Source organism: Mastacembelus armatus, unplaced genomic scaffold (genome assembly GCF_900324485.2).
Source record: "Mastacembelus armatus unplaced genomic scaffold, fMasArm1.2, whole genome shotgun sequence".
In the NCBI taxonomy this organism is placed as follows: domain Eukaryota; kingdom Metazoa; phylum Chordata; class Actinopteri; order Synbranchiformes; family Mastacembelidae; genus Mastacembelus; species Mastacembelus armatus.
In genome coordinates, this window is record NW_022872940.1 from 1,190,925 (window position 1) to 1,217,167 (window position 26,243).

The 26,243-nt window shown below is 40.4% G+C and overlaps 1 protein-coding gene and 1 long non-coding RNA gene across 3 annotated transcripts; both read left to right on the top strand.

The window, feature by feature from the left end:
• Positions 1-3,490: 3,490 nt before the first annotated feature.
• Positions 3,491-8,560, top strand: LOC113143903 (leukocyte surface antigen CD53-like). 2 transcript variants are annotated; one of them, XM_026329541.2, is made up of 8 exons: positions 3,610-3,847; positions 4,240-4,324; positions 4,939-5,127; positions 6,466-6,540; positions 6,624-6,725; positions 6,818-6,919; positions 7,050-7,139; positions 8,474-8,560. In XM_026329541.2, the coding sequence occupies exons 2-8, from the start codon at positions 4,262-4,264 to the stop codon at positions 8,543-8,545; spliced, it is 693 nt and encodes a 230-aa protein (XP_026185326.1). In that variant the 5' UTR covers positions 3,610-3,847; positions 4,240-4,261; the 3' UTR covers positions 8,546-8,560. The 2 variants fall into 2 exon arrangements, with proteins under 2 accessions (XP_026185327.1, XP_026185326.1); XM_026329542.2 differs by lacking the exons at positions 3,610-3,847; positions 4,240-4,324 and adding an exon at positions 3,491-3,598.
• Positions 8,561-13,930: 5,370 nt separating this feature from the next.
• On the top strand, positions 13,931-15,661 carry LOC113143917 (uncharacterized). The gene is made up of 3 exons (XR_003297100.2): positions 13,931-14,766; positions 15,047-15,174; positions 15,303-15,661. It is a non-coding gene; the product is annotated as an uncharacterized LOC113143917 (long non-coding RNA).
• Positions 15,662-26,243: the final 10,582 nt, after the last annotated feature.

Genomic DNA, 26,243 nt, shown 5'->3' on the forward strand with positions numbered 1-26,243 from the left:
GCTGAAACAAACAAAGGAAGCACTGGAGCAGCATTTAGCCTCGGCTGACAAACAGAAGCTCCTGGTAGAGAAGGAGCTGTCCAGAATTGAAGAAGACAATAGGAAACTGGACAAAGAGGTTGGGCACTATAATCACGTGGTAGCACATCTGCAACAGAAGCTCAACATCCAGGAAACTGCGAAGATCATGCAAGAGAAGACTCTGAAAAACATGGAGGAGGAAGTCATTTCTCTCAAGCAGCACATCAAGAACCTTAACAATGAGCTCAGTATCAGGCACGTGGCATTAGTGAGGCACAAGTCACGCCGACAGACAACTAGGGATAAGACAAAAAAAAATCTTTACCCCCGTCTTGAGATGATAAAGGACCAGCTCCGTCAATACCAGTTATATGGGAGAAAAAAGCTTCAGGATATGAAAGACAGGGAGGCCCAGGACCTGAAGCAAATGCAAAAATACAATGAGACACTACAGAAGCTCCAGAGATGTCAAAGGCATAACAGCAGCCTCATCAAAAAGTCCATGGCATCACAAGGGCTCCTTGTGGCATACAAGGAAAATTACATGCATTTGCAAGAGGAGAACGAGAAGCTTAAAGATGAGTTGAAGAAGCATAAATTAGAGTGTATATGCAAATCAAGGTGCACTCTGTTGCCCCCTATTCCCAATAAGTCCCACTCAGAGCTCAAAAAAAAGGAACAGAGTGAATCTGGTCACATGTCAGGGCACACATGTTTAGCACCCATCTCCACCAAGTCCTACTGTCAGTCTGCAGCCCAAACTAAGGTTTGCCGCCTCCCTCCCATCTCAAATGAGATCATAGTTAGTGGAAAACAGATATGTCCGCGCCTTCCTCACCTTTAAGCTTGTAGTGGCATCATCAGAATAAGATGTTGTTACTGTGTGGTAGGTTTGACTGTATGTGTGTGAATGGCTTCCATTTTATGCTTATACTTAAAGTGTATATAAAAGTTATGTTAAAATATTTATTTGAAATAAATTTGCTGTACATATTTGATTTTGGCTCCTTCTTAAAAATATTTTTCATATACATTAAATATATTCAAGTCTACTTTTATCTGAAATATTTGCATACAGTACACAGTATTGTCATATTCCTGTCAAGGAAAGGATGTGTTGTCAGGGCATTGAGCTTTTAACTTATGTTCCCAGAGAGTTCAGTCATATTAGGTGGCGGTGGGTATCTGCTTTAGTTTTTGAAAATGAAGATCACCATCGAGGGATAACACAGATTTCTAAATTTCTGAAGATTATTTCATTCTCTTTCAGATTGTGTTTGTGGCCACTTGAACTTCTTGCACATTTATCTAAAATCCTGAGATTTGGGGAAAACTTGGTCTGATAGTGAGGAATGGTATCCATCCCACTTTGGATAGTGTGGCTCATGTCCTTTAACTCACACATAAAACAAATCTCTAGAACTGCCTTCTTTCACCTGCGCAACATTTCCAAAATTAGCAACATCCTGTCTCAGAATGATGCAGAAAAACTAGTCCATGCATTTGTTACCTCAAGGCTAGATTACTGTAACTCATTACTTTATTGTTGCTGTTCTTTTCTCTCTGCTCTATCCACTCACCCCAACCGGTCGAGGCAGATGGCCGCCCAAACTGAGCCCGGTTCTGCTGGAGGCTTTTTCTTCCGTTAAAGGGAGTTTTTCCTCTCCACTGTCACCAAGTGCTGCTCATAAGGGATTTGTTGGGTTTTTTTGTTTTTTGTAAAGTGCCTTGAGATGATTGTATTGTGATTTGGAGCTATACAAATAAAATTGAATTGAATTGAATTGAATTGAATTGAATTGAATTGAATACATAGCGAGCAGGTCTCCTTTCACAGAGGCAGCCAGGTTGTGCAGCCATGTTTCTACAGTAGCCCAGAACAGACAAACCAAACACTGGCTCTAGACAGGGAAATTTTGTTTTATTTCAATGGTCACTGTACTCTCCCTTGTGCCTGGAAACAGGAAGAATAGTGAAGGGCGATCATAAAAGTTGCATTCTGCAATATTACCACTAGATGCTGCTAAATCATTCACATTTTACACATTGTACCATTAATCACCTTTAATCTATTCACGTGGTTATTTTTATTTATGGTTAGACACCAGAGGGGTGACTCATCTAACCCACTAACTCAACCCATGCCATTCTCCCCTAAAAGTGTCTAGGAATACATATCAACATGTAATGAGTTTCTGTGGCTGTTTTATATTGTAGGTAAAGATCTTGCTTATTAAGATTGTCTCACTGTTCCTAAAATAGGTCTTAAACTCATGTCTGAACCAGAGGACACACAGGCCAGTGGGGTAGGGAGGAGTGATTTCAGACTGGTCACCAGACTCTGCATTTCATTTAACATTCAACATCCATACTGCTGTATCATTCAGCTGCTCTTGAGACATTAAGCTTTGTATTATTCAAATCGGAGACAACAGAACTACTGTACTGAAAACCTGTCCTGCCTGTCAACTCAGTCTCAGATCAGCAGAGCCACAAAGTGAGGAGGGGGAACATGACTTCTTTAATTGAACATCATTGGATTAACATAAAAACAATTAGTTTATGACTAAAGTGTGATGTCTTTCAACCAAACAGCAACAACCCAGTCTGAATAAACAGCTAGTCTAAAGACAGCGGGGTGTTACATTTGCATCTTTGCTGCAGTTACTTTGCTTTGTTCCCCACTACACTTTCTTAGTCATAGATTTTCTGCATCGACAATGAGGAAGTGCGAGAGGAGGCTGAAAGTCCTGTAAAGAACAGCACAGTCCACAGCATTATGAGAAGGGGATGTGTATGCAGCTGCAAAGTTCACAAAACACAAGTCTGAAGACAGACTGAAAACAAACCTGATTCCATATTTATTTGTTTCTTATTGATATTTAAATAAGAACTTTCAGAGTGTTGTAAAAATCCAGTACAGGAGACCTTTTTTATTGTATAGAAATATGTTGATATTAAATGTTCGGGTGACCCAATAAAGATGCTGAAAAACAAAGCAAAAAAAGTAAAAATAATCCAACATAGTTTGTCAACTACCTGTTGTTACCATGTAAAAATACTGACTTAACTGGAAATGAATTCATCCAAAACATGGTACCTGCTGTTTTGTAATTTCAACAACACAATCAGCAAATATTAGCAGAATTACAGATAGTTCAGACATCTATCTTTATATATAGAACAAAGATCAGTCACAAATAATCGACATTTTGATATGTTTGTGTGTGTGTGTGTATATATATATATATATATACACAAATCAGAGGTGTGAAACTGTCACGGTTTGGTAATGGAGGAAACTTCATCCACAAACGAAACCACAGGACTGAAAGGAAAGGGGCTTTATTTCACACAGACAGTTACCATACAATGACCAGTAGATGTCCACGAAGAGCTAGGTCAGACATGAGTGAACAAACATCCGGCAACATGCAGAAGTGAAACCACACAACACTCCTGTGAACGGGATCTCCGTTGTTCACCTCGTCATGTCTCATGAGAGCCCGAGTTCAGCCGGGACGAAAAGGCACTGAGCACCTCTGCTCAGTGGAAAACAAGCTACCGGTCGGTGTCGGTAAGCAGGAGAACACCAAGGCACAACAAAAGAACTTCCCTGGTCCCCTTTAGTGTCTGTGAGTAGATGGCGGCAAAATGAAAATCCTAGTCGTGGTCCATCGACGACTAGGGAGACAATAGTTCATTCTGGATGTGCGCTGGGTAAGGAAGAACCATAGGTGCTGGGGAGGTTGGTCAACAGACAACCTGGCAACTGCCAGGGGAACAAACAGGAGTATAAGAAGCCCTGGGGAAAAACGAGGCGCAGGTGAAAATAATCACTAATCCTGGGAACAGAAAATAACCAAACCAGTTCCCGTCATGATCCACCAAAGTAAAAGCAAACAGGAAGTCCAGACTGCGGATCATGACAGAAACTATATACATCCTATTTTTAAATTGGGGAAGTTTCACAGCTGACTAGGTCCCTGTGATGCCATCAGCAACTGTAATCTGTTAAATTTGTGCTTAATAAACATCTGAAATGCCCTTTCTGTTTGTAAACTGGGGGGAACCACACAAAGTGAGCTACGTCACTAGTGTGATTGTGGTGTTTTATCTGCCTATGTATTGTGAACATGGTTTAGATTCACTTTGGCTTCTTCTGTTCATATTAGATGAAATGTGTAATTACAAACCTGTGTTTGTTTGGTGTTGCAGGTCCAATCAGGGGTGTTAAAAAATGGCTCAAGGCTGCCTCAAGTGTTTAAAGTACACCATGTGTGTTGCCAACTTCCTTTGTTTTGTACGTATGTTTCCATCATCCAGTATCACAGTCAGATGGCACATGGTAGCACCTATTTTAGTCAAACAGGTTTTCCACTTGTCCAGTGCTATGATGAACTATTTGAGCTCAGCTAATTTCTGAGAATATCCATACATTACAATACCTGAACACTTTTTGCATTTGTTGAGTGTTTGGAAACTAGTTAGGGCAGTCTCAGAAAAACCTAAATGACCTAAAATAGCTGAATATAACAGATTAAAAGCCCAGATTTTAAATGGTTGTGTTAAAAAATTTAATCGTGATTGAAGCTACCAGGAAGAAGTCAGTGGTCTGTAATAATATTATTGGCTGTGCTCTGTCAAAAATAGAAGTACTCATCATTTCAGTGGTCATCATATTATTGTATATATGTTATTTTATTGAATTGTTTTTATGAGGCATTCATTGGAATTTAATGTAAATATGTTTTGTTAAGTATCTACAGCTGTAAAAAGTAAAATATTTCAGGCAGAAATCTGTTGGTGCTCAGTGTAACTGTTGATACGATATATCTGTGAAGCTGTACTCAGGTAACTGAGGTGTAGGGAGTGTGTAACATGAACCTGGCTGTGCTGTGCATTTGTTGCTGTCAGCTGTGTGGTGTGGCAGTGCTGGGCTTTGGCGTATACATAATGGTGAACTTTGAAATGGCAGCACTCACCCCTACATTGGCCACCTTCAAAGTGGCCAACGCACTGCTGATCAGCGGCATCATCATCACCTGCGTGTCCTTCCTGGGATTCGTGGGGGCTCTGAAGGAAAACCGCTGTCTCCTTTTGACGGTAGGACACACAAACACAAATTTTCTTAAGTTAAGCTGTCCAAGGCTGCATCTATTTCAGGTAACAGGGATCTGCTGGAGCCTATCCCAGCTCTCTGTGGGTGAAAGGCAGGGGTCCACCCTGGACAGGTCCCCAGTCCATCACAGGGCCACATAGAGACAGACAACCTCACACACTCACACTCACTCCTATGGGCAATTTAGAGTCACCAATCAACCTGACATACATGTTTTTGGACTGTGGGAGGAAACCAGAGTACCTGGAGAAAACCCACACAAGCACAGGGAGAACATGCAGACTCCACACAGAGAGGCCCCTGATGGGTTTCAAACCAGGAACCTTCCTGCTGTGAGGCAACAGTTTACAAGATTTTTTGATTTGACATAGCTCCAGAATACAATGTACTATAAACTGTGGTGGGGAAAAACTGCTGTGTGACTTATACAGACTTCCATATGCAGATTGTATATGAGTCAGGACACCACTGACCTTGATCTATGGAAAGTTGCCCTGTTTACAACAGCTGACAGTAGGTTCTGTGGATTATTGAGAGGTGATTGAATGAATAGTCAAGCAGATTTTCTTATGTAATCTTTCACTGTGGTCACCACAAATGAAGATCTGTTCCTATTATTTGAACTAGAAAACATGTGTCTGAAAACTGGGACCAATAGAACCAAATACTCAAATAGTACGTGTAGGGCTAGATACTGCTAAAAAAAAACCTTCTTTTACGAAAACCTGCATTTGTCACAGTGTTTTAAAAAAAACTTTGTCAAGACCTGTGTCACCATGAAGTAATAGTGAAAGAAACATTTCACACATGCTTCGCAGCATGCTGCTGCCCTATAGATCCAGGAGCTCTAAAGTGCAAAAACACACCATTTCACAAAACACAACAACATTTCACAAAGGACAACAGCAAAGGCGAAATCATGACTGTGTAGCGTTTAGGTCACGTTTGAGTTTACGTCATGTAGAGGATGTGCTGGAGAAACAAGATCTGCTGCTGGCATCTTGGTGTCAGATAGCAGAGGAACCTTCAGAGCTGTTTTAGTGATATACAGGGGGCGTAGTGGTTGTAATGTCGTGGCTGATCAAATTCAATTTGTTGAAGTGAGGAAGAAAACATATGTCCTAAGTGGAACAGCAGGAAAATGTAGTTGGATATGTTAAGATGTGTAATCAGTCGTGAACTGTGCTCCTAATGACCACTGAATTTTCCTCTGGTCCCACCATGAGGTTGATATTCCTGTGGTTTTGAGTGACATGACTACAGTTATTGGATTCCTTAGCATAATCAAAGAATCTCCACTCATGTGAAGTCTCTGTGTACAGTTCTTCCTGCTGCTGTTCCTACTGATGCTGGTGGAGCTGACTGCAGCATGTTTGCTGCTCATGTATGAGGCAAAGGTAGGATCACATCAGTCACCATTCACAACCGTGTTTTCTGCTGAGACACTAAACCCAGTATGTGATCTCACCTTACAATATAGATTTCTGAGCTGGTGCAGACAGATCTGAAAAAGGGATTGGATCAAGTCAAGCAAAAGCCTGGAAATTCATCAGATGTGATGTGGGATCTGGTTCAGCAGCGGGTAAGAGGTCCAGTTCCTGGATGACTGTGGATGTGGCTTGGCAAAATACTGGGCGTGATCTCAGTCCATTTTCTATTCTATTTTTCCTTCAGCTTGATTGCTGCGGAGTCGAGAATGTGACAGACTGGGGAGAAAAAGTGCCGGAATCTTGTTGCAAGAACAACTGTACCACCAACCGTGTGTACAGAAACAAGGTGGACACAGTGTAACCCTCGGAACATCTCAATGCACACCTTATTTTGATGTACTGTAGAAGTCAGGAGCATGGTCTTACTATTGCATTGGACTGCTGGTAGCAGTTCATCTGAAATGTGTGTTCTTTAGTTGCAGGGCTGTTTACCGGTGATGAAGAACATATTTGAGGAACATTTCCTTATCACTGGGATTTCTGTCATTGTCCTCTGCATTATCGAGGTAAACCACCAGGCTGCTAATAAAGCATTTCTCCATTCCAAATGAATGCTAATGCTGCTCTGAGTCTGCTGCATGTGTGAACATGCACATTTCTGCTATTGAGGTGTCCAAAATCCCTCATTCACCAATTCACTACTCACTAGCCCTTACACAAAGACGTTTATTCAAGTGTGGCAATAGTACTTTAAAATAAAATAGAATAGTATACTTTCAGGTTACAGACAAGTATACAGAAACATCTTAATGTACTTGTCCTATACTTGTATTAGTTGTAAATATCTGCCATTCTGAGATTGACATATACTTACGGTAAGTATAATTAGTATTCCTCACAAATATAAGTATTTGTTTTGTAGTGTCAAGTGGAATAGCTTGGAGAAAACGGTACATTGGTGGAACTGAACCTTTAGCAGCATAAGGAAACACTGGATTTGTTTATGACTGATGTTTGACCTCTACTATTGAGTTCACACTGAGCAGTTACGTTCCTCTTGTGTGTTTTTGTAACAGTGTACGCGTTTCTTAATTCATCCTGTGTAACTAGTGTAACTACACAAATGAATCATGTCATTTATGGTCCTTTTAATTAAGAGACAGTTCTTAAAACTGCAGAATTGTACACAACATAGTTACGGTACAAAATACAAATTAAAGGTAAATTATTTGTGTACTCACAGTTTACTAGTCTTATAAGTTAAAAAAGTACACTTAACGTATACTTTTATAAACTACCAAGGGGGTGAGTGTTACATGACTAGCAAACAGTACATATAGAAGTTTTGTTGCTTTGTACTTTCATAAAAACAAAAGTGGTCTGGAATTGTATAACTATGACCTGGTACATTCAATACACAGTAGAGTTGCAGTACAAAATTAAACTGTACTGCACCTGCACAATGTTCTTGTGTTTCAAATACATGGGCCAGACGTGGGCATCATCAAACAGGCTGGGGGGGGTCTGGCACCGCGTAGTTTTAACTTGGCATTGGGGGAGTGTGGAATTTTGTTCCACTGTGGGGAATTTTGACCAAATGTGCATAAGCTTCCTGTGATGTTGCCAAGTATCCACAAAAACAAAGAACAATTTAACACAGCTTTTCCAGCTTTGCTCACTTTCAGTTTCAGTAAATAATATTTCAGTATATTTCTATAATCAAAATCTTTTCCTCAAGAAACTGTTGTGTTGCTCTTGAAACAACCGTTAATGTCTGAAAAACCTGGCACTTTTGGAATGTTTTAAAATTTAAAATATGATCTATAAGGAACAAGACCTATTAGAATATTTCCATGTTGAATCAAATATCTTATTTGACTTTTTTCTTGTTTGTTGACAGGTTTGGGGAATGTGTTTCGCCATGACACTCTACTGCCACATTAGTAGATCTGGACTGGGCTACAAGTTATAGACCCATGTGTCTTACATGAATGAATGTTGACAAATCGGATGATAAATGATGCTTCCTTTCTTCTGCCAGGACCTGTGGCTACCATACTTCAACATTACAACTGATATCACTGCTTCCTCCATGAGAGTTCACACTGACGGTCTGTCATACCTTCATTCATGTTCTGCTCACCTGTATTTTTTGTATCTTGTATCTCGTACATCTGTGTGATCCATAATAGATGTACAGCCTGGGCAGTACATCAATAACCTGCCTGGTGAGGAATGCTAAAAGAAAGGTGTATTTATTTTTGCCGTTTCATGTGAGCAAGACTAAATACTCAGTGTGTGAACCAAGGTCTTAGACCTTTCATTTAATACCTAGAGCCCCCAGATTTGGGGGATCTTACAAAAGGAGCAGTTTATTTATTTTATGTTTGTCTGTGCTGTTAATGGTATTTCAGTGTTGAAAGTTACATCTGATAGCAATGATGAGTCAGATCCTGGTATGGATACAGGAGCCACCCCAGCAAATTAATACAAAATTATAAATACAGACTGGTGAACACACAATAAAACGCCTTCAACAGTCTTTTACTGCATATTTACTGCAAATGTGATTGGGTTTATTTTTTTATTATATATTGTTACGTCCCTGCCCGAGTGGGACCCAACATACTATAAAAGGAAAGGGGAAGTGGATGGGAGAAGGCGAATAAAACAGCTCACGTAATGAATTGACTATGTTTGACATTTATTTTAACACTGACAATGAAATTACAACGAGACCATTTGCAAACGTACAAACAGTCGAACACCAAGACTAACACGACAAAACATAAGACATTACCTAAACGAACTAACGTGCAAACAATATTCACACACACGAGTACGCTCTGACTAACAGATCTGAACCTCACTACTGAGTTTGTAACAAGACAAGTGATCAAAAGGTTTCACGAAATGGTGAACTGTCCACGTGAAATCCCAGTTTACGCCTGAGTAAGGCTTTTCCGGTCCTTATAAACCGGACGAAGTGATTGGCTGACGCGTCTCAGCTGGTGCACACCATACGTCATCAGCCAACATCTAGGGATCACCTAGGGAGTGTCAAACGGCACCTCAGGGCCGTAACATATATAGAAGACATATTTAAGACCTAGAACGTTATTGAAATGGATTTGTGCTGTTTTGGTGTCTAGCTGACGTGGCTCGGTCCATGGGGGCCAAAGTTGTGATCGCAATTGATGTTGGAAGCTCAGTGCACCGATGGTCCTCGGGCAGTCTAGACCAATAGAGTATAACTAAGGGATGGTTCAGGGTTACCTGAAGCCAGCCCTAACTATATGCTTTGTCAAAGAGGAAGGTTTTAAGTCTAGCCTTAAAAGTACAGAGAGTGGCTGCCTCCTGAACCCAGACTGGGAGCTGGTTCCACAGGAGAGGAGCTTGATAACTAAAGGCTCTGCCTCCCAGTCTGCTTTTGGAAACTCTGGGAACCACAAGTAGACCTGCACTCTGAGAGCGAAGTGGTCTATTGGGATAATATGGTACTATGAGGTCTTTAAGGTATGAAGGAGCTTGATTATGAAGGGATTTGTATGTGAGAAGAAGGATTTTAAATTCTATTCTATATTTTACAGGGAGCCAATGAAGATAAGCCAATATAGGAGAAATATGATCTCTCTTGCTAGTTCCTGTCAGGACTCTGGCAGTGGCATTCTGGATTAATTGGAGGCTTTTTATGGAGATATTGGGACATCCAGATAGTAATGAGTTACAGTAATCTAGCCTTGAGGTAACAAATGAATGGACTAGTTTTTCTGCATCATTTTGAGACAGGATGTTCCTAATTTTGGAAATGTTGCGCAGGTGAAAGAATGCAGTTCTAGAGATTTGTTTGATGTGTGAGTTAAAGGATATGTCCTGGTCAAAAATAACTCCAAGGTTTTTTACAGTAGTGCTGGAGGCCAGGGCTATGCCATCTAGAGTAGCTATAATTTTAGAAAAGTTATTTCTGAGATTTTTTGGCCCAAATATAATGACTTCTGTTTTCTCTGAGTTTAAAAGTAAAAAGTTACTGGTCATCCAGGCCTTGATGTCAGTTAGACAGGCTTGAAGTCTGGTTAACTGGTTTGTGTTAACAGGTTTAATAGATAGATATAACTGAGTGTCATCTGCATAGCAGTGGTAATTAATAGAGTGCTTCCTAATGACATATCCTAAAGGAAGCATGTACAGGGTGAACAGAATCGGTCCTAGCACGGAGCCTTGTGGAACTCCATAACTAACTTTTGTTCGTGTGGAAGGTTCATCATGGACATGAACAAACTGGAATCTGTCCGATAAATAGGATTGGAACCACTTTAACACTGTTCCTCTGATACCAATCACATGCTCCAGTCTCTGTAATAAGATGTTGTGGTCAATGGTGTCGAATGCAGCACTAAGGTCTAGGAGGACAAGTATAGAAACAAGTCCATTATCTGAGGCTAAGAGAAGATCGTTGGTAACTTTCAACAGTGCTGTTTCTGTACTATGATGTGCTCTAAATCCTGATTGAAAATCTTCAAATAGTTCATTCCTGTGTAAGTGGTCTGATAGCTGCTTAGCAACAGCTTTTCTAGGATTTTAGAAATAAATGGCAGGTTGGATATTGGTCTATAATTAGCCAAGACTCCTGGATAAAGACTAGGCTTTTTGAGTAAAGGTTTGATTACTGCAGTCTTAAAGGCCTGTGGTAAGTAGCCTGATACTAGAGATAAATTTACCAAGTCCAATAAAGATGAGTTCATTAATGGCAGGGTGCCTTTAAGCAGTCTAGTCGGGATGGGGTCTAAGAGACACGTTGATGATTTCGATGAAGCAACTACTGACGTAAATTCAGAGAGATCTATGGGAGAGAAGCAGTCTAAACATAACTGAGGTCCTACAGATGATTCAAGAGCTACTGTAGTAGAAGATTCATTTATTGCAGTTATAGGAAGCATCTGCTGAATTTTACCTCTAATAGTTGTGATTTTATTTGTAAAGAAACTCATAAATTCATCACTGCTGAGAGCTAAGGGAACACTGGGCTCAACAGAGCTGTGACTTTTTGTCAGCCTGGCTACAGTGCTGAAAAGAAACCTGGGATTGTTCTTATTTTCCTCTATTAGTGATGAATAGTACGCAGTTCTGGCTTTACGGAGAGCTTTTTTATATGTTAGTAGATGTTTTTCCAGGCTAGAAAAATTTCCTCTAAGTTTGTGGAACGCCACTTCCTTTCCAGCCTTCGTGATGCCTGCTTTAAGGTACGAATATGTAAATTATACCATGGGGCTAGTCTTCTCTGACTCACTAACTTCTTTTTCAGAGGGGCTACAGAATCAAGCGTTTCACGCAGTGAGGTTACAGCGCTGTCAACAACATGATCAATTTGGTAGGGAGTAGGATTAAGGCAGCTGCCCTCCACTGTGTTTATACTTGGCACAGATGTAAATAAAAATGGAATCAGTTTCTTAAATTTATTAACAGCGTTGTCGGATAAACATCTGCTGTAGTGGAATTTTCTTCCTAACGCTGCATGATCCATCATTTTAAATTCGAAAGTTATTAAAGAATGATCTGACAAAACAGGATTTGGGGGAAAAATTATTAGATGCCATAGGTCAGAACAAGATCAAGGGTGTGATTAAAACAGTGGGTGGGTTTATTAACGTTTTGAATGAAACCAATTGAATCTAATATAGAATTAAATGCAATGCTGAGGCTGTTATTTCCAACATCTACATGAATGTTAAAATCTCCCACTATAATGACTTTATCTGATCTAAGCACTAGATCAGACAGAAAGTCAGGGAATTCAGTTAAAAACTCTGAGTAAGGAACAGGTGGACGGTACAAAATGACAAGTAGAACTGGTTTTTGTGTTTTCCAGTTTGGATGAGAGAGACTAAGAGTGAGGCTCTCAAATGAGTTATAACTGTTCTGAGGATGAAAGTTTAATAATAAGTTTGACTGGAAGATTGCAGCTACTCCTCCACCTCGACCTGTGCTTCGAGGAACATGATAATTTTTATGACTGAGGGGGGTTGATTCATTCAGACTGACATATTCATCCTGCTGTAACCAGGTTTCAGTAAGATAAAGTAGGTCAATTTGGTGATCAGTTATCAAATCATTTACTAACAGAGATTTAGATGAAAGGGACCTGATATTTATTAATCCACGTCTGACTGTTCTGTTTTTCTGTTCAATAAGAGGAGTGGTCTTAATTTTTATTAAGTTTTTATGAATAACTCCTCTTCTGTTAACTTCTGATTTATTTGATTTATATGTTCGAGGGGCAGACTCTATGTGGTTTGAAGGGGGCGGCGGCTCTAAGGAAACTGCAGAAAAGCGTTTTAGACTGAGTCTCTGCATCCCGGTCCCCACCCTGGATTGTCAGGCTTTAGGTCGGCTAATAAACTCGGCCAAATTCCTAGAGATGAGAGCTGCACCATTCAAAGTGGGATGGATGCCGTCTCTCGCTACCAGACCGGGTTTTCCCCAGAAAGTGGCCCAATTGTCTATGAAGCCCACATCGTTTGCTGGACACCACCTAGACAGCCAGCGACGGAACGACGACATGCGGCTAAACATGTCATCGCTGGTCAGATTGGGGAGGGGTCCAGAGAAAACTACGGAGTCCGACATTAATTTAGCAAAGTTACACACCGACTCAACATTAATTTTAGTGACCTCCGATTGGCGTAATCGGGTGTCATTGCTGCCGACGTGAATAACAATTTTCCCATATTTACGATTAGCCTTAGCCAGCAGCTTCAGATTTGACTTGATGTCGCCCGCTCTGGCCCCAGGAAACATTTGACTATGGTCGCTGGTGTCTCTATTTTCACGTTCCTGACTATGGAATCGCCAATTATCAGAGTCGGTTTCTCAGCGGGTGTGTCGCTGAGAGGAAAAAATCTATTAGAAACGTGAACAGGCAGGTGATGAGCCGTGGGCTTCTGCTTAGGAGTATGTTTCCGTCGGACCGTCACCCAGGCTAATTCTCCGGGCTGCTCCGGAGCTGCCCTTGGACCGCTAACAGACCCTGAGCTCGGTGGCTCCACACCAGCTAACGGGGCTGGGCTAGCTGGCTTTTGTTCGAAGGTGCGGAGCCGCGCTTCCAAATCAGTGATCCTCGCCTCCAAGGCTATCAGAACCTTACACTTATTACAGGTATCATTATCGCTAAAGGAGGCAGAGGAATAACTAAACATGTGGCACACCGAGCAAGAAAGAGAGAGAGAGAGGGAGAGGCCATGTTAGCTAAGCTAACTAGCTAGCTAAGCTAACCGGTAGGCTAACGAGCGCTAAGTCAGGAAATAGCAATAAATACCGGTCAAAATAGAAAGGTACTTGACTAGTACGGGAATGTAGCAGTTAATGAATTGTTTAGAGTTTAGTTAGTTTTTAGGTGTGTTAAACTATAGCTAGTCTGTTGCTAGTCTGTAGACGAACTATGCAACACACACAACACGACACGCTTTCTCTGACAGTATGCTTACACAGTTGTCAGGAAAAGTAATGACACTGCAGTTTCTTGGGATTCTGCATAAAATGGTCATGAAATATGATCTAATCTTCACCAAAGCCAGAAATATCAACAAAATCAATATGAAGAAGCTGATAAAACACCTGTCATGATCTTTCATGTCTTTATTTACTGGCTATATGGGCCATCTCTCTCTCTCTCTCTCTCGCTCTGTTACAAACACGATGGCTGTCAGTAATTAGACATACAGTCGAATTACGTGCATGAATTTCATGCATCAGAGATGGGTGTCACATGTGCGCCTAATCAGCTGGCTGTGGTAGCCAGATGCTCTGGACCTTGGAGTGCATTGCAGGGTTTTGTCAGATTGCCGAGTTGGTGCAATACTAAGATGTTTTACCTCTATACTGTTTGCTGCACCTGGGACCTACGGGGCACCTTTAATTGTATTGCTGTTACACTTCAGATCTCCATCAGACATATCTAGTGGTTACATGTGATACACAAAATGCTATAGCTTGCACTAAGAAATTGTTCGCATATACTGTACTGTGTATAATTAGAATCACGTCGACTGTGAATCAACTACAAAGAAGCTGAACTAAAGCCTTCTCTTATATGATGTGTTGCATCTCTCAGGTGGTCAACCTGTCCAAATGCCTCCTTTACCGACTTGGCTGAAATTGTGTCAAGAATCGAACCTGTGACGAGCACTTTAATCAATGGTTAGTAACATTGAAATCATAAGCTAATAATTAGCATGCGCTTATCATTATTAGCTAATATTCAAGCATGCTTTTGATTTACAGTTATAGCCCAGACTTGTATGTGATTATATCAAATCTCTAATAAAGATAAGAACCTGATGGTCCTGATGATATTGGCAAGTGTCTTTTTGTCCAAAAATACTCAAATGCTCTCCTTTGACAAGTTACATAAATAATAATAATAATAGATTGTGATTTAAAATGGGACAAAATGATAATGTCCCTTGACTGTCTTCAGAGGAACCGTCTGATGAATACCAGACAGACTATGATGAGGAGGCAGTGGAAAGTGCGCTGTCTGACTTTGAGGCAGTCAATGCTGGCAGCCAGCAAACTGAGGGAGAGGAGACAGCAGACAATGAAACAGTATGTTATTACGTGTTTTAAGTTAATGTAATGAAGTCTGTGTGGAAGTAAAGCTATATCATAACCATCATAACCCATAACCTGACAGCCACAGAGATGCTAATTTTAACCTTTTGTCTTTTGCACAGGATGAAGAAATTCCAGTACATATTCAGCACCGAACAAAGAACGCGCCACATAATGCAAGATCATGACTGCTTATCAGGGCTTCTGACCATGGTCCACAACACAACACACACATATATGTATATATATATGTATATATATATATATATATATATATATATATATATATACACATATACACACACACACACACACGATTGCAGTATTTATGTACCCTTTGAACAATGCACTGAGTTTGCATTATCTAACCATGTAGCTGATACTCTTATCTAAGGAACAGTCAGATAGCATGTTCAGTGTCTCAATCCAGGACACATGAACAGAGCACCAAACTGGTACGGATGCAGTAACTGACTCAAACCTACTAAAGAGTATGTGTTTTTTGTTTTTTGTTTTTCCACTTCATATGGAAAATGTGCTTTGAAATGTTTGACAGTTTTATTCGTAGTTGCTTCCTGATATAGATTCAGAAAACACTATTGTGTGTTTCATAATGTTTACATAAAAGAAAAACAGCATATATATGTTTTGTGCATGCAATGCACTTCAAGTACAGCGTTGCCCACTGTACTTACCAACATGCAGTTAATTCTGAATGACAATGAAAGAATTTCTTTGGGTTCAGAGCAGGGGTATCTGAACACTACATGTGTGAACATGATAATGTGAACAGTTACTCTAATAAGCTTTTTCTTACATGCAAATCATGCACATTAGAGATATATCTTGAGTGTATTGCTTACATGAAGGCTGACTAGTTAGGCAAGTATTTCAATAATAACATAAATACTGCAGTACAGTTTTTTTGGTATTTTCTTTTCACCTTAACCTGTGCCTTTTCTCACTGAGCTTGTCAAACATGCTAACCAGGGCAGGAGGAGGAACCAGGAATATTCTTTATGGCAGCTATTTTAGCTGTTTCAATGTTACACTAGCTTTCATACTATACTAAACACTTTTTAAATGGATATGGTTACATCATATACAGTTAATATGTAGTATGGAATCGGGATGCAGCATAGGTTTAATTAAGATTTAAATAATGACTTGTAGCCACAGTTCAATCAGGAAGACTAATTTTGTGTCTGTCAGTCAGAGAGTAATGACTATGTGATGAGGTGCTGAGCTTGATTATTACAGAAGACACAAGAGGTTCTAGGCTCATCTGACTTTTGACAATAGGAGTTTTCTGAAGTCTGGAGTTCTCCTCTTGCTTTATAAACTGGAATAAAGTAGTTGTTAAAGTTGACTTTGTAGACCTTCCTGGCCTGTGACTTGGAATTTCTTGCTTGACTATTTGTTTACTTTAAGAGCCATACTTTGACACGCCATCTCTTCCTCCAGCCAATTTGCAAAATTAATGAGATTATAAGGGTCGCAATTCTGGCATGTCTGGAAAAGTTGTCCACATGTCCACCTAAAAGTTTACTGAGCAGCTGATGGACATGTAATGCACATGCACACTCCTTGGCTCATTCATTATGACCCCAAGACTAATGCATACCAACCAGAGCTCTGATCAATACAGCAAACTGGCTGAACCCCCAAGAGTACCCTGTAACTATAGTTGGAACGCTCTAGATGGAAGCAGTTGTTCTTAATATCCACAGATCGGGCTTGGCCACATTTCTTCTGGAGAGCCTTCACAAGACCTAATAGCGTAAGGCTGAGGATGATGAGCATATGCTAAGGCCAAATGACAGTTTCAAATGGTCCAACAGAATGCGATTATTTTGCTCAGTTTCATTTGGTGGTAGCAGGTTTTCCAGGGCCATGTTAAGCTTTGCAAACTCCGAGGGGTCATCTCTTTTAAAGTAAAGGAAGGACAGTCTTTCAATGTGAGCTGACCTAGAGAGCTGCACAGGCGTTGAGGATGGAGCAGGCATCTGAGAGCCAGTAGCATTACAGTATGGAAGCATGAGTCATAACTGGGATATATGAGGCCACCTGATTATCTTCTGCCTGTGAATACCAGGAGACTAGGACAAAAATTGAGAGCATGCGACATGTAGGTTACCATAGCGTTTCAACAGAGAAAGCTTAAGTGAAGATAAATATGAATTATAGCAATGGTGGAGTAAAAAATAATAATTAATTCAACAATATGGTAAAGCAATAAACTTACAAATTCTCAAAGCAACAATCCACTCAGGAATCCAGTGCAATGAGAGGGGTACCAGCCATGCGCACACACAGACCAGAGGACATGTGGCAACGTGATCACTAGTAATGTACAGGTGAAGCAAAATATTTCCTAAGACATGTTTTCTTAAAATAATACTCCATTTCTCAAAACCCTAAATTCAAACTTCTATGTCCAGTTAAAACCATGTAATGCTTCATCTAAACCAGACTTTGGCTTCAGACATCACACAAAGGCCTTTAAATACACAGACACTATAGAACAGCCAAGGCACCTTGCTGAGACTGATTCAAAACACTACTACAAAAACCTTACTGTATCAAGTTATGGCACTTTTCCCCCAGACCAGCATCTTTACATGACCCCAATATAAAAACACAAGACAGTTTTTTATTCCTCCTAGTTAAAATGAAATTGAGTGAAATACATATACCGCAGCTGAAAAGAACATAGACAAAGATAGACATAGATAAAGACAAAAATATGTATTTACCCAGTTTGTACATAAAGCTCTCATCTCTGGTCTGGTCCAGACTATGTCGGAATTCCTTCTAATAAACCTGATTCATCACCAACCTGTTCCACTGAAAGATGTGGTCAATTGTTGAAATGCTGACTGCATCAGTGCCTCAGAATATTGATTGACATGTCTTCAGCCTCCATTAGCTGGTCTTTGCTCTGTTCTGCAAAATAGCCATGAGATTACTGTAACCCATCCATTTCACAAAATAAGAGCGTACAGTAGTATGTAGTCTACAGTATGAGAGAGGAAACATGTATAGGGACACATAAGTGCTGTAACAGTGCAGAGTACAGCACTTCAAAGTTACAGTAGTGCACAGTATGTAAACTATCTACCTATTTTCATCTCTGAAGGTCCAGATTATAGACTCATATAGTATAGAAGTTACTTTGAAGCAGCTCACATTTGGCTGCACACTTTGCCCAACTTCCCTAATGGGCAAGGACAAGGTCAACTGGAGTTGCATGAATTATTCAGAAAGTATTTGTTTTCATTGCCTTTCCTCTACCATGTGTGTCCTCCTTATGGGCTTACTGTTTCACGACAAGTGAACTGACCCACTGGCCTTTGTCTATCTCATGGCGTTTCCAACGGGGAATTGTGTGTTAATGATTGAGTGTGATGACTTGAATTAATCATACCAATGCCAGTGCTTTTTAAATGCAGACACTGACATGTGAAACAATTTTGTGTGTAGTTGTTCACACAATGTTCAACAAATCTCATGTGAAAATGGGAACTGTGTGTTTTTAGTTGTAGGAAATTAGTCTGTCTTTTGGTAGATGGCATTATAGTTTGGGATCTTTAATTAACAAACCTGGTTATAGTGTGTAAGCGTTCGAGAAAGACTATAATAGAAAGGATTTATTGTGACGTGGGGAAAAGGCAGTGCTGTAGTAGATGGAAGTGGAAAGGCAGGATAGTATCAGGAGTTCTTAATAGAAAAAGATTTGGGGGGGTATCTTCCTCATTCTGCTTGCCAGAATTAAATTATCTGCCAGTTAAGGTAACATCATGCTTTACAGAGCTGCTTTTTGTCCTTTTCAGTCATAATGGTTAAATGACTTCTTTGTGATTCATTGTTCATTATTTATTTCATGATTGGAAGGCAAAGAGTATAGTGACTTTTTAAATACAGAAAATGCTGATGCTAACCATTTTTGAATTATATGGAAGACGTTACAGCCGTGTTACAGTAGTATAAACTTTACCTTTGTAAAATTGAATTCCTCATTTTCAGCTGTTATGACTTACCTGTTAAATAGTTAAACAAGACCCTATAATGATTTGGAATATTAATAGTGAGCAAATTGGTGATAACTGTAAGTTTTCTTTAATGTATACTTTGTTTGCTGAAAATGTGGAGAAACAAGTGTTCAGCTGAATGTGAAATTGTTTATTGCCATGTTTCAAATAAAATAGGTTCTTTCAGTTGTCAGTGGTTCAAGCAGTTTGTATATTAGTTTGTATATTCATCCAGTTTTCAAGTGGTCTACAACAAAAAGGTGCAGAACGAACAGAAATAGATACAAGAACTCTAAATAGCTACAGAGAATCAAATCAAGAACGTTATATTCTGCTAATTAAATGCACCACAAATGCGATACGATTATGTGACTACGGGTTCTAAAAAGTCGTGCTACAAAAAAATGGATTCCTCATCAATCGACGATGACCTTGTGTTGATCAAATAAGAAAATGTGAGGTGCACCCAATACAATGCACCAGAACAGTCGCTATGTTGCAACCAATCACACTCATCAGGCAGTGTATAATGCCAAGTATCTCTATTTTAGCAGGATAATAACAGAACAGATTCTCAGATAAATAGTAAGAAACTTTAACATTATGTTTTACAATGCTCAGCATGGTATACTAATGATGATATAAAATGTTGTGAAGGTTATGCCATAAGATAACTGGCAAAGGAATTCACAGTCACTGTTCATAAACTGCTAAGTAGGACATAAACACAGCACTGTCATAACAAAGCTCTTCAATTATCTTTCTCAATGCATTGGCCTCATACTCACTGTGTTTGTAATTTTTGTCCTTTTTATCATAAAGAACTGTATTAAGTGAAACAAAGTTGATGTTCCAACAAGCTGCATTTTGATTGGTCCGAGGTGTTTCTGTCGCTGGTGAAAGTTGATAAACTCGACCTGTGGGTGCAAAAAACAAATGCTGCTTTACACACAGTGACATTCCATCAGTGGTCTATTGACAAGTTGACAAGAATGACCCTTTTAAATCTGCATATGAATATCTTTACACAGACAGGTCTCCACACAACATGAAATCACACCACAATCCATTTTACAGATTTTACGTACATCTGTCGGTGACACAGAGTTGTGCTGAATATTCAAAAATGTTTGAACTTTGACCGCTTTTGCACTGACTGCCCTGCACTATTGAACTGTCAACAGCACAAGCACAGAACTCAGCAGGGCAAAGGCTTAGGATAAAACAGTCGGTTTCAATCGGTCACCTAAGGCACTGCTTAAAGGAAATGAAGAAAATTATTGATTTATGCAGTGAAAACTCATTTTGCTCACAGAAAAAACTACAAAACAAATGAAAAATGTGACCAGTAGTTATTTTAAATGCTTTTGAAGGACACTAGGTTCCTGCTCCAGGTGCTCATGTACAGTATAAGTTGCATCAGGGATATGCTGAAGGAAGATGAGTCAAAGTAAATAATTTGATCAGTCGCACACAAGTTCAGCATCCAAAGGGTGGTATTTATGTCCCACTGAAAAATGATCAATATTGGCTCCGTTTTTGCTTTGGTTTGGTTAAAACTCCCAAGAAAAATCTCTTTATTCCTTGTAACACTCAGGGCAAAAAATGATTGGTCTCTATGGTATCTGAATATTCCATCCATCCATTATTCCTGGCCATTATTTCTGCAGGGGGACTGGAGTCGATCTCAGCTCACATTGTGTAAGAGGCAGTGTGTAGTCTGTCACAGGGTTGGCACATAGACACAGACAAACACTCACACTTGCTTTCACACCAATGGGCAATTTAGAGTCACCAATTAACCCAAGTCCAATCTGCATGTGTGGGAGGAAAACCCACACAGACATAGGGAGGATATACAAACTCCATTGAGCAAGGCCCCAGGCCAACTGAATTATCCAATAAATAAGACAACTATTATTGCTGTCTCCCCCCCGGGGAATTTAAACCAGATCTCTTTTTCAAAACTTTGACTCATTCCATCACATTTTCTCACATGTCACATTTTCCTGCCATGAAGGCAAATGGTTCTTTATAGCCAGTCCTGAGGTGTAAGCTGGTCCTTGACAAAGCCTGTTGAAGCTCACTGAGAAAAGAATTATTATTAATATGATTCTATTGAACAAACTCAGATTTCAGATTATTCATTAAAGATGTCTTCTAAAAATTGAATTTAAATAAAATAATAAACTCTTTGAGTAGGTAACAGCAGACACTGTCACGCGTCGGTGTGTAGTGCAGACCAGAGAACAAGATGAGGACCCAAGTGCAGACAACAGGGCAAGCTTTTATTCCAAGGCTCAGGCAGTGAAACCAAAATTCTCCGCCGCACGATGGGCAAGAGGCACGCATGGGCAAGCGGCAACGGGCAGAGATTACGGAGGGACACTCACACAAGTACGGTAAACTTAACTTCAGTGCAGTGCAAGATCCAGGGGTGGGGGAACAAAGGAAATGAAAGTTACGCATGTAAACTACGGTTCTATGAATCCTGAATACCGCCAGAGGGGCGGTGCTGTAAGCACTGAATGTTCCTTCGCGCATGCACAGTTCGAGTATTATACCAACAGTCACGTGTGGACCCTGGATGACCCCCGGAGGTGATATATTCCGGCGTCATCCAAGGCTCTTTTCCTACAGAGTCTTCTCATAGGCCCTTGTCACCAGGTCGTCCGTGACCCAGCATTGGGGCCACGGGCACCGGACAGTGGGGCGCAGGGCCTCTCAGGTGTCACAATGAGGGAGGCCGCCACCGTACCAAACAAATTCGGCACTCCAAACAGAAACAACTTTTGCCGCTGCGGTGCACCCACAGCGAAAACGCGTACAAGTATTATCTCCAGGGTAATGTAACAACGGGAAGATCCCGAAGCCACAGTCGCAGCCCCTGGAGGGCGAATCCGCTTCTCCGACCCCTCGGGTCACGGGGCTCCCAGCAACCGGTGAGGAATGTGCCGCTTGCGAAGCAGCCGGCCACCATGCGAACCGCGCGCGAGGAGAAAAGAGGAAAAGAGCCTTGGATGACGCCGGAATATATCACCTCCGGGGTCATCCGGGGTCACACGTGACTTTGTTGGTATAAATACTCGAACTGCGCATGCGCGAAGGGAACATTCAGCGTTCAGAAACAGGAAGCTAACCAAAATAAGACGCCAGGCAGGGCTCAAAACCGGAAACCAGGTTCAGACCCTGATGTCACCTTTGAAGTATGACATAATGATGATGTCAGAATTGAAAGGCTACAGCTTCAGTGTAGTAGTAGTACGTTGAAACTTCTCTTCAAATACAGTTTCTATACAGAGAAAGACACTAACGACACTGACAGAGTGAGAAACACAATGGAACCTACAGAGGACAGTAGATTTGACAGAATGGATGTTTTTCAACTTAGGTGGGAACTACGCAGGACAAAGAAAAATGAGCAATGGCTCCTGGACGAAAACAGTAAGATGCAAAAACAGCTTTCAGAACTTTCTGTAGCTGAAATGATTTTAAGAGAAGAACAGAGTGAGATTCATGAACCAAAGAACCAAGCCGCGGAATACGAGTTGCAAATTGCCAAACTACAAAATGAACTAGATACGGCCAGAACTGACCTTAGGCTTGAAGAGGAAAAGAGAGCTCTTTCAGTGTCAGTTTCAGAGCAGAGAGTTCTGGATCTTGAGAAGCAATGCCAGGAGCTCGAGCAAAAATACTCCTTGGAGAAGATGCAGAGGGAGAATACGGAGAAAGAGTTAGAGACATCCAATTTAACTAAAGAGGAAAACAAAAATCTGACCCTGCTGGTCCAGCAAATGGATGATAAGGTGCAAGAACTGGAAATGTTAAAAAAGGATTACCTAAATCAAATAGAGGAACTGAAATATCAGCTGAAATGGAGCGAAGCTAAAATTGACTCGAGAAATCAGGTGATTATTGAAATGAAAAAAGAGGCACAAAATTTCCAAATCGAGGAGGCTCAGCTGAAAATGTGTCAAAGGAAATTAAAATCCATGGAAGAAATAGCTGAGAGACGGGCAAATGAAAACTATAACTACAAAAAACAGGCGAATGCTGATAAGATCAAAATATATAAGTTGACCCAGGAGACAGCAACCTTAACGAAGAAAAACAAGAACTTAGTAATTTTACAGACAACAGCAGAACGTGAACTGGCCAAAACACAAGAATATACTAATTCTTTAATAAAGGAATTAGAAATCCGGAAAAAAGAGGCTGAGAAGCAGATTGACCTCGTAGTAGCCATGGAAAGACAAATTAACAAGTACAGTGCACTAAAACGTTCGGTAAAACATAGTCAGGAATTAGAGGAAAGGGAAAGAAAGATCAGAAAACAGGAGCTAGTCCAGATGACAAATTCACTTAGTAAATCCCAACAGAACTACAGAATGCAAGAAATCCAGAAGGAAGCTGCCATTACTGAGAGAAAACTCTGTGCTCAAAATTTGTTCATGGCTCAGATAAAAATCACTAAGATGGCTGAAACAATTGAACAACTGAAGGCTAAACTCCACAGCGAGCATTGTGACTTCAATGCAAAGGACACAGAGTTGGTGAAGATGACAAAGAAATATGATTCTGTAAAGAAGCAGCTACAAGCAGCAACGATCAAGCTGAAAGAAACAAAGGAAGCACTGGAGCAGCATTTAGCCTCGGCTGACAAACAGAAGCTCCTGGTAGAGAAGGAGCTGTCCAGAATTGAAGAAGACAATAGGAAACTGGACAAAGAGGTTGGGCACTATAATCACGTGGTAGCACATCTGCAACAGAAGCTCAACATCCAGGAAACTGCGAAGACCATGCAGGAGAAGACACTGAAAAACATGGAGGAGGAAGTCATTTCTCTCAAGCAGTACATCAAGAACCTTAACAATGAGCTCAGTATCAGGCACGTGGCATTAGTGAGGCACAAGTCACGCCGACAGACAACTAGGGATAAAACAAAAAAAAATCTTTACCCCCGTCTTGAGATGATAAAGGACCAGCTCCGTCAATACCAGTTATATGGGAGAAAAAAGCTTCAGGATATGAAAGACAGGGAGGCCCAGGACCTGAAGCAAATGCAAAAGTACAGTGAGACACTACAGAAGCTCCAGAGATGTCAAAGGCATAACAGCAGCCTCATCAAAAAGTCCATGGCATCACAAGGGCTCCTTGTGGCATACAAGGAAAATTACATGCATTTGCAAGAGGAGAACGAGAAGCTTAAAGATGAGTTGAAGAAGCATAAATTAGAGTGTAGATGCAAATCAAGGTGCACTCTGTTGCCCCCTATTCCCAATAAGTCCCACTCAGAGCTCAAAAAAAAGGAACAGAGTGAATCTGGTCACATGTCAGGGCACGCATGTTTAGCACCCATCTCCACCAAGTCCTACTGTCAGTCTGCAGCCCAAACTAAGGTTTGCCGCCTCCCTCCCATCTCAAATGAGATCATAGTTAGTGGAAAACAGATATGTCCACGCCTTCCTCACCTTTAAGCTTGTAGTGGCATCATCAGAATAAGATGTTGTTACTGTGTGGTAGGTTTGACTGTATGTGTGTGAATGGCTTCCATTTTATGCCTATACTTAAAATGTATATAAAAGTTATGTTAAAATATTTATTTGAAATAAATTTGCTGTACATATTTGATTTTGTCTCCTTCTTAAAAATATTTTTCATATACATTAAATATATTCAAGTCTACTTTTATCTGAAATATTTGCATACAGTACACAGTATTGTCATATTCCTGTCAAGGAAAGGATGTGTTGTCAGGGCATTGAGCTTTTAACTTATGTTCCCAGAGAGTTCAGTCATATTAGGTGGCGGTGGGTATCTGCTTTAGTTTTTGAAAATGAAGACCACCACTGAGGGATAACACAGATTTCTAAATTTCTGAAGATTATTTCATTCTCTTTCAGATTGTGTTTGTGGCCACTTGAACTTCTTGCACATTTATCTAAAATCCTGAGATTTGGGGAAAACTTGGTCTGGTAGTGAGGAATGGTATCCATCCCACTTTGGATAGTGCGGCTCATGTCCTTTAACTCACACATAAAACAAATCTCTAGAACTGCCTTCTTTCACCTGCGCAACATTTCCAAAATTAGGAACATCCTGTCTCAGAATGATGCAGAAAAACTAGTCCATGCATTTGTTACCTCAAGGCTAGATTACTGTAACTCATTACTTTATTGTTGCTGTTCTTTTCTCTCTGCTCTATCCACTCACCCCAACCGGTCGAGGCAGATGGCCGCCCAAACTGAGCCCGGTTCTGCTGGAGGTTTTTTCTTCCGTTAAAGGGAGTTTTTCCTCTCCACTGTCACCAAGTGCTGCTCATAAGGGATTTGTTGGGTTTTTTTGTTTTTTGTAAAGTGCCTTGAGATGATTGTATTGTGATTTGGCACTATACAAATAAAATTGAATTGAATTGAATTGAATTGAATAGAATAGAATAGAATAGAATACATAGCGAGCAGGTCTCCTTTCACAGAGGCAGCCAGGTTGTGCAGCCATGTTTCTACAGTAGCCCAGAACAGACAAACCAAACACTGGCTCTAGACAGGGAAATTTTGTTTTATTTCAATGGTCACTGTACTCTCCCTTGTGCCTGGAAACAGGAAGAATAGTGAAGGGCGATCATAAAAGTTGCATTCTGCAATATTACCACTAGATGCTGCTAAATCATTCACATTTTACACATTGTACCATTAATCACCTTTAATCTATTCACGTGGTTATTTTTATTTATGGTTAGACACCAGAGGGGTGACTCATCTAACCCACTAACTCAACCCATGCCATTCTCCCCTAAAAGTGTCTAGGAATACATATCAACATGTAATGAGTTTCTGTGGCTATATATATATATATATATATATATATAAATCAGAGGTGTGAAACTGTCACGGTTTGGTAATGGAGGAAACTTCATCCACAAACGAAACCACAGGACTGAAAGGAAAGGGGCTTTATTTCACACAGACAGTTACCATACAATGACCAGTAGATGTCCACGAAGAGCTAGGTCAGACATGAGTGAACAAACAT